A 9,688-nucleotide genomic window follows, 5' to 3' on the forward strand; every position below is an offset into this window, starting at 1 on the left:
CACACACACACACACACACACACACACACACACACACACACACACACAAACACACACTCACGGGGATGGCTGCACCGAGCCTCTGCTGCCAGACTGTGGCCATCAGTAGGACATCCACTGAGGGCTCCCGGACTGAGGGGCAGGCTTGGCTGAGGGAACCCCATCCCCCAGTGCACGAATTTCGTGCACCGGGCCTCTAGTCTAGCATAATACCTATTGTGTGTAAATATCTATAATAATAAAAGGGTAATATGCTAATTAGATCGGATGTCTTCCAGACGTCCTTCCTGACAAAGGCAGGGCCAGAGGGAAGCCAGCCCGGGTCTTGGGTGCCTGCGGGCAGCCCGAGAGAAGCCGGTGCCATCAGGAAGCCAGTGCTGGCAGCCGGGGAAGGAAGGCCTACTCTTGCACGAATTTTCATGCATCGGGCCTTAGTCTTACCTAATAATAGACAAACATGTAAATTAACCATCCCTCTGCTACGCTCACCAGCCAATCAGGAGAGTATGCAAATCAACCCAACAAAGATGGCGGTGAATTTGCATACGTAGGGGTGAAGCGGCGGAGCGAAGACTGAAGGCTCCATCCGGAGCAAAGGCCTGGGTCCCGGGTGCCGGAGGAAAACCGGTGCCGGCAGCCAGGGGAAGGAAGGGAAGACTGCACCAATCTCTTCGTGCAACAGGCCTCTAGTCTATATATATAAAAGGCTAATATGCAAGTGTCCCCACGGGAGTTAGACTGGAGTTCTATCGCTTGCTATGATATGCACTAACCACCAGGGGGCGGCGTGGAACAAAGGAAGGCCCGGGCCAGCAGTGGAGCAGCCGGCAGCCAGGGAAGGAAGACCCCAGCCAGCAGTCAGAAGGCCCCGATCGGCCCTGATCACCGGCCAGGCCTAAGGACTCTACCTGTGCATGAATTTTGTACACCGAGCCTCTAGTATATTATAAAATGAATGAATGACTGGCCCAGCTGGGTGTGACTCAGCAGTTAAGCATCGATTCAAGAACCAAGAGGTCACCAATTCAATTCCCAGTCAGGGCATATGCCCGGGTTGTGGGCTTGATCCCCAGTAGGGGGCATGCAGGAGGCAGCTGATCGATAATTCTCTCTCATCATTAATGTTTCTATCTCCTTCCCTCTATGAAATCTCAAAGAAGGAGGCTTGATAAAATCATTAGATAAGACTCATTTTTATCTAACAGTAATTCTGTTTGATCACTAAGATGATTGTGCTTATTTGTATTTCAGATTAAGTTTCACGTAATGAAACAGAGATTTTGAAAATGTTTATCGAACATTACAAGAACAGAAAAATCATAGGGTAAGAGCAGGTGTTCCTAATTGCTAGGAGAGAAAAATCCCTCTAGAGATGAGTCATTTTGAAGATGATGCTAATAATGATGTTTATTTTTAACTGTGGAATTATTGAAAATAATCAGATAAGTATTGAGACCAGAGGCTGGCACACTTGTACCTTTTGGAAAGACCATTAAGAAGACTTAGTTTCTGATGAAGGAATTCTAGTCCTGACATGTAATCCTCTGGCCCTTCTGAGGCTCCTACTGAGTTTTCTTTGTTTTCCCCTTAAATTCTGTGATTCTGCACATGATCTTTCTATGATATACCTTTATTACAACAACATTTATGTGTTAGGATTATCTGTCACCATGTCGGTTTCTCCCACTAGAATAGACACTTTTTAAGTGCTAAGTCCTCACCTTAGTGTTATTTACATCCCAAGCCCTGGCACATACCTAGTCCTGGGCGTAGCAGGCACTGAAGCAGTATTTGTGCTGTTGAGTAGTCCATTTCTCCCCTTTTAAAAGTAATTCAGATTAAAATTTTAGCACTTGTGTTCAAATAGGGCATTATTGTTTAGTATATTTAGGTAAGATTCAGTAATTTTAAAAAACATTAATTCAAAGATCTCAAAATTAGATTCTTTACAACTTAACTTGAAATGGTTTTTACAATAGGGTTCCACATGAAACTCTGAAGTGTATCAAATGTACTGAGTCCTTTGACTCTTCTTCAAAGAGTCAATTTGTGATTATGCCTATAAAAAAATAAATTTCTCTGAGAGTGGGTATTAAGTACAGTTGAAGTATGCCCATTGGGAATGTTTTAAAAACTGCAATGAATGTGATTTTTCCAAGATGAAAAAGAAGCATTCATCAGAGTTCAAGAATCTGTTGTAATTAACCAAGAGATCATTTATATTTCTGCTGAAATGTTAGTTTATTTCTTGTTAAGTTCCTAACTTTCCCCGTCAGTGAGTTCAAACTTCCTGATTTCATTCTCCATTTGCCACCAGATGCTGTGTTTCAAGTTGGAACACTGGTTTCTTTTTAGAAAAGTGGCATTGAATGGAGGCTCTGACCCCACTCTCTCATTCTCTGAGCATATGTTCCTCCTTTATCCTACCTCCTTCATTGTCTTACCCTTATCTTATCTTCCCTCTCCTTTCTAATCTCATTTTCTCTTCAAACACTTTACTTGTTTCCTTTTTCCTCTTCACTCCCCATCTATATTCACCATCTGTTCTACTTTATAGTGCACTGTTGTTTTCATTCATTCATTACTGATTCCTCTTTACTTGTGTCTCCTCCCCTCAAATGGCCGTCATCATTTTTCAAAATCTGTGGTGAAATGGGCATGTCAGTGGCGGTGTGACACTGACATGCCCTTTACAAGGGAAAGCAGAGGAAATATTCAGTGTTTTTTCCAATTTCATATTTCCCCCTTTCAATAATTTGAGCACCAGCTGTTAAGAAAGATACCTTTGCCAACTATCACATTCCCAGACTTTATTCCACCTCTTTAAAAAATGGCATTTTTTTAAATTTAGTGAACAGGAGCTAGAGAGGGCATCTGAGCACTTAGTAAGTAAGATGGAGTGAAAGAGAGGGACCTACTACTTACACCCTTGGAGAGATGAGCAAGAAAGACAAGAGGACCAGCCCAGTAGGACCTGGTACAACTCAGAGGAGGCAAAGCCTTTGCATTTCGTTACCCACCTAGAACCAATGAACTTACAGAAAACCCTTGGACCAAGTAAATCCCACATTAGTGCCTGGGAATACAATATAGTGCACTGTTGTTTTCATTCATTCACTACTGATTCCTCTTTACTTGTCTCTCCTCCCCTCAAACAGCCGTCATCATTTTTCAAGATCTGTGGTGAAATGGGCATGTCAGTGGCGGTGTGTGTTGGAGGAGGGAAAGCAGAGGAAATATTCAGTGTTTTTTCCAATTTCATATTTCCCCCTTTCAATAATTTGAGCACCAGCTGTTAAGAAAGATACCTTTGCCAACTATCACATTCCCAGACTTTATTCCACCTCTTTAAAAAATGGCATTTTTTTAAATTTAGTGAACAGGAGCTAGAGAGGGCATCTGAGCACTTAGTAAGTAAGATGGAGTGAAAGAGAGGGACCTACTACTTACACCCTTGGAGAGATGAGCAAGAAAGACAAGAGGACCAGCCCAATAGAACCTGAGGAGGCAAAGCCTTTGCATTTCAGTTACCCACCTAGAACCAATAAATTTACAGAAAACCCTGGACCAAGTAAATCCCACATTAGTGCCTGGGAATACACATGATAAACAAAGACTCATTTTCCATTTCATTACTTTAATTATTTTGTCAAAATAACCTGAACACGTATACAGAAATTATTGATTTATTATAAGAATGTGTAGCATAAAAGTCCCTGAGACACATCCAAGAATGACTTGAAATGGATTCAATGCAATTATTCACCAGACTAATTACCAAGGACCTGGCTCCCTTCCCTGCCATCTAAAGCCTGTGACACTACATCAGTGTGCCTCTCTGGTGCCTGGTTTTCTGCCAGTTTACAGCTGCTGTGTAGTAAGTCATTTCCAGACTGTAAGGAAGGCATGTGGGAAGGTGAATTAGTTCTTAAAGCCCCAAGGTGCCAGTTAGAAGAATGATGGCAAGAGAACTAGAGGTCCCAGGAGATCTTGTACAGCCCTCTCATTTTGCAGTTCAAGTGACAGAGGCTCCAAGCGGTTGTGACTTGCATAAGCAAGGCTGGTTCTGCCACTACTAAATGCCCACAGCTAATATCTTCCAGGTGCTTCCTATGTGCGACACACTGTCCTGAGTACTGTAAGTATCTTATCTAATTCTCCCAGCACCTCCATAAATTGTATATGATTACCCTCAATTAGATATGAGAATATCAAAACACAGAAAGCTTAAATAATTTGTCCAAAATAAAACAACTAGAGGCCCAATGCACGAAATTCATGCAAGAGTAGGCCTTCCTTCCCCCGGCTGCCGGCACCAGCTTCCTTCTGGCACCTGGGACCCGAGCTTCCCTCCAGCCTGGCTTCGTCAGGAAGGATGTCCGGTCTAATTAGCATCTTACCCTTTTATTATTATAGATTAGGAAATCTTGCAAAGCTGATCTAGGAACCAGGGAATATCTGCCTCTAAGATTTTTAAGTTACAATTCCTAAGTCCATTCTAAGAAACCCCCATCAGGTAGGTTCTCAAATCCCTTCTATCTTTAAAAGTCTAAAACAGAGTTGACAAACTGACTGCAGCCAAATCCAGGCACCCCGTTTGTTTATGTATTGACAACAGCTGCTTGTGCATTACAACGGGAGGTGACACTGCATGTCCTGCAAAGCCTGAAATATTCACTCTCTGGCCTTTTATAGAAAAAGTATGCCAACCCCTCTTTGAGAGCCTTGGAAATGTAGAACATCCTGTAACTGTATAGGAGAATATCAAAACACAGAAAGCTTAAATAATTTGTCGAATATAAGACAACTACAGGCCCGATGCATGAAATTCGTGCAAGAGTAGACCTTCCTTCCCCCAGCTGCCAACACTGGCTTCCTTCTGGCACCTGGGACCCGGGCTTCCCTCCAGCCCGGCTTCATCAGGAAGGACGTCCGGTCTAATTAGCATATTACCCTTTTATCATTATAGATTAGGAAATCTTGCAAAGCTGGTCTAGGAACCAAGGAATATCTGCCTTTAAAACTTTTCAGTTACAATTCCTAAGTCCATTCTAAGAAACCCCCATCAGGTAGGTTCTCAAATCCCTTCTATCTCTAAAAGTCTAAAACAGTTGACAAACTGACTGCGGCCAAATCCAGGCACCCCGTTTGTTTATGTATTGACAACGGCTGCTTGTGCACTACAATGGGAGGTGACACTGCATGTCCGGCAAAGCCTGAAATATTCACTCTGGCCCTTTATATAAAAAGTATGCCTACCCCTCCTCGAGAGCCTTGGAAATGTAGAACATCCTGTAACTGTATAGCAACTTACAATGTACAAAGCACCCTGGCATGCATCATCACATTTAGTCCTTGTTTTGTAGGGGCATTCCTGCATTATAAAGGAGGAAGCCAAAACTCAGAGTTTATTTAGGGGTAGAATGTGGCAGAACCACTTACCCAGGTTCTGGCTCCAAATTGCAAGCTCTTTCCATGAAGCCTCCCTGCCTCTAAATTACCACCAGAGAAGGGCTTGGACGCTGGGAAGGATCTGTGAATACTGAAAGCCAGTCAGACTGTCTTTCCTGATGCAAATTCATTCCAGATGCACTCATGTAATTAGGGTCATCAAGTACTAAAAATACTCAGTTTGTAATAAGTTGTAAAGAAAAGTTTATGCGTTAAAGGAAGGGCATGGCAATCATAGGAAAGCTATTTTGAAATCTACATGATGCACTTATATACATTTTATATCAGTGCTTGTGAAATTTTAAGCTGCTCAATTTAGAATATGAAAAATAAAATACCATAAAATGAACAACTGCCACATTTGTCTTGCTTTCTGATGAGATTAACCTTTAAAAATATTCATTTCACACCCCAAATTTTCAAATAAATAATAATGCTCTGATGAGATTAACCTTTAAAAATATTCTTCATTTCACACCCCAAATTTTCAAATAAATAATAATGCAATTTATACCTTCCTCATGCTAAATATTCAATACGTGGTTACTTTTAAATGGACAATAGTAAAAAGAGCATTAGTAAAATAATATTTAGTTATATAACTATATAACTCAACCAAAACAAAAACAACCTTTTTTTTTTTTTTCAAAGAAAGCATAGGTGGTTTGCAAATTCAAGGTCAGTCTAAATGGCAAGATTTTTGAAATAATAGGCTTAGCTTTGGGGATTCATTTGAAATACATGATAGAAGGTCCCTTCCTTTTTATTTCATATAGATTTAATTTTAAACCTGTAAATGAATAGGGAGGCACCCTAAAACCACTACAGGGAAAGAAGGAAAAAAATATATGTTTTTTTCCTCACCAATTGAGTAACCACCTTTAAACCTATTTTATTTCCTGACCTGCTCACAATGAGCTATGGAGTGTTTTCTTGCCCCATTTTACTGATAAGGGAGCTGAGGTTCAGAGTTATTACTAATTTGCCCAAGGTCACACGGCTGGAATTCAACTCTAAGCCAGGTTTCCCTCAAAACCTAAACTCTCTCCCACTGCCTCATGTAGATTCCCAATAACACCAAGATCACTGGCCAGTATCCCGTAAATATTCATTTTAAGATTAGAATTTTTCCTTTTTCTTTGTTGGACAGTTAATACTTTGTAATTATAATTCTGCCCAGGCCATAATATTTTAATAAGGAAGTCTTACCCACGGATTTTAATTTCCCCTTTTAAGGATAAAGAGAATTGAACCACTTTTTAGATTTTAGTGATTTTTTAAGTGAGTCTACAACAAATGCAGAGATAAAATTCTATGATTCAACTAATTGAAGTAGTCAAATGCAAAATTACTCTTCACAGCAGAACCATGTGTAAATCTAATGAATCTTGGACCCTACCCACAATAATTAGTCACTGAGGGTCCTTATTATAATAAATCAAGAAACATAAACTATTATTTCGGGTTGTAAGTCAACTGGCTTTCTAACAATTCACTTATGGTCTGTGTCACTAAGGATATCGCTTTAAACAAATAGGTTCTGCCAGTTGATTTATCAAAGTTCACTGATTACTTGTTGGCAGTGATAGATTGTAAGAGCCTTAAAGAGAGGGGCCCTGCCTTACATATCTTTGTTTTTCCTGTGGCACCCCAAGCCCAGTGTTTGGCACAGAGTAAGGCACATGATAATACCTATTGAATATACTGCTCAAACAACTTTTAAAGTCAATGCATATATTTTCAAAGTTGGTCCCATGGCACAGTCTCAAGGGCATTAGAAATGTGAGGCTATATGTACCACTATGCTGACTAAGAGGGGAATCTGCTGGCCCCAAGGTGAATTGCCCTTTAGCCTTTAACAAAAGACAAAGTTCATCACAGACACGAATTCAGTTCCATTCCCTAGCAACTAAACATTTAACAAAAAAAACTAACAGATCGAAACAAACACTGCCATTAACAGACACCATGAAACTTTTTTCCTTTTGCATGATTCCACAATGCAGTACAATCTTTCACTGTTCTGCGGACAGGGAATGCCAGCACCCCTGGAGGAATGATATTCCAGTTTAAATTTCAGGTCCAGTAAAGACACAAAATAAGTAATTTTGTGGAAAATGACACTGTGGCTTCCTTCTCTTCTGTCTTGTAAACACAGTCTGGTTTTCTGGGAAGTGGGGAGAAGAAGATTGCTTCTGCTTTATTTTCACATGTGTAATTTTAATATGCTTTTTAAAAAAAATCCAGGTTATAGAAAAACATAGACACAGAAGAAATTAGTTAGGGATGATTATTCACATTGTAAAGGGATTCTCCATAGGGTTGTATTAAATACTGAACTCCCCCTAGCGCAGTGAATTTGGGATGTGACTGATAAGCAGCTTGTTGGGCCCTGTTGGCTCAGTTGGTTGAAGTGTCGTCGGTACACCAAGGGTTGTGGGTTTGAGTCCCGGTCAGAGCACATACCTGGCGGTTTTGGTTTGATCCCCAGTTGGGGTGAATGTGGAGGCAACCAATGGATGTTTCCCTCTCTCTAAAATCAATAATAATAATAAACATATCTTCAGGTGAGGATTAAAAAAAAGAAGGAAAGCAGCTCTTCAAGAACACGTTTGTGTAAAGAGAGGTACACTTATATATTCACCTTAACTCCTCTCCAAGGACAATCCAGCATCTTGTTTCCATTCACTGGCAGGGGAACAAACAGTACTTGTTAAGAAACAGTCAACGGATTCTTGGATGACCCTCCTCACCTTTCTTAGGTGCTGAGGCTTTGAGGAATTCAACCAACAAAGAGAAAGACTTCCTTGTGGCCACAGCCACAGTCCGTCCACTATCCCACGACAAGGATCTTTCTAAAACCAGGGGTTTGCTGCACCTTGGTCCAGTGAAATGTGAAACGAGCAGCAGTCCCGACATTTGGACTCAGCACAAGCCACAAATATGACCTGTGGCAGATGAGGAAATTCAGAGCAACTGACTCAATGGCTTCTTGTAGTTAAGCTATTTCTTCACCTCTGCACTGGTGAAGTTACAAGGGGAGGACGCCCCCCCCCCCCTTCAGTCCTAAACACTGATGCCCATCAACAGCAGAGAGAGCCCAACTCCTATTTGCGCAAAAAAAAAAAACAACCATCAAGAACTGAACCGGGATCCTACCCACCCAGCCTTTGTGCTGAGTAACATTGGCAAATCACCTTTTACCCAGAAGCAAAACCTTCATCCCGGGATTCGGCATTCAAGGAGATGCACAGCAGAGGATCAAAAAGCTGATGGCTGGACCTCCCTGGGTGGCTTCACCGCTCGAACCAGCGAGCCAAGTTGCGTTTGCTTTGGGGCCGGTCGCCAGCCCTCTGCACTGCCTGGCAGGCCCGGCACCAAGGCTCGTCCCAGAAGGAGGTGATGTGCACGGCGTAGCTCCGGCGCCAATGGAAGTACCGGCGGTAGACAGCTGGGTTTCGGTCGAGGAAGAGCAGGTAGGCGGCCAAGGCGGAGGCACTAGGGAAGTCGTCCACGTGGATGAAGGCACCGCGGGGCACAAAGCGCTCATAATTGGCACGGTCGGGGCCCAGCACCACCGGCACGGTCCCAGCCAACAACGAGTTGCGCCAGAGTTTCTCCGTGATATAGTCCAGATGCTGCGAGTTCTCAAAGGCCAGGTAGAACTTGTAACGGGCCACCGTGTGCAGAAGCCCGATGTCAGGCACCGGCCGCCGGGTCCCACCCTTGCCGAACACGTCCACGGACACGTGCTGGCTCAGCTGGTGGTAGTAGCGCACCCGGGCCTGGCGCTCATCCCAGTTGCTCACCACCCAGGCCACCAGCCCGCGTTTCCGGGACAGCGGGGGGACCAGGCCTGGGGGCTGGTCGCTGGGATGGGTCCTGGGGTAGAGGTAGCCATAAGGCACAAAGACGTCCGAGTCGGCCCGGTAGGACAGCGTCCAGTTGAAGAGGTTACCTGCCAGGCTTCGCAGTCCCGGGGAGTGGGAGGGTGACTCGAAGTTCATCCACACCCAGCGCTGGCCCGGGGGCCTGTGGCCCGACGTGGCCAGGGCTTCCTCCGCCTCGTTCAATACCCGCAGCTCCAGCTCCTCTGCCGAGCGCACGCCGACACCCCAGGGCGGGGGCCAGTCCAGGGGTCCCTTCACCAGGTCTCGGTGGTGGAAAAGCACAGCCTGGGCTTCCCCGTAGGCGGCACGGTCCGTGAGCAGGCGGCAGCCGCTGATGTTGAAGCGCA

General features: G+C 43.6%; 1 protein-coding gene across 1 annotated transcript; it reads right to left on the minus strand.

The window, feature by feature from the left end:
* Positions 1–7,982: 7,982 nt before the first annotated feature.
* On the minus strand, positions 7,983–9,686 carry FUT4 (fucosyltransferase 4 (alpha (1,3) fucosyltransferase, myeloid-specific); the record flags this gene model as incomplete). Its single annotated transcript, XM_014530665.1, has 1 exon — positions 7,983–9,686. A coding segment is annotated over one exon (939 nt), but the record flags the coding sequence as incomplete, so codon positions are not given.
* Between the last annotated feature and the right edge of the window lie 2 nt (positions 9,687–9,688).

Source organism: Myotis brandtii, unplaced genomic scaffold (assembly GCF_000412655.1).
Source record: "Myotis brandtii unplaced genomic scaffold, ASM41265v1 scaffold76, whole genome shotgun sequence".
Lineage (NCBI taxonomy): Eukaryota > Metazoa > Chordata > Mammalia > Chiroptera > Vespertilionidae > Myotis > Myotis brandtii.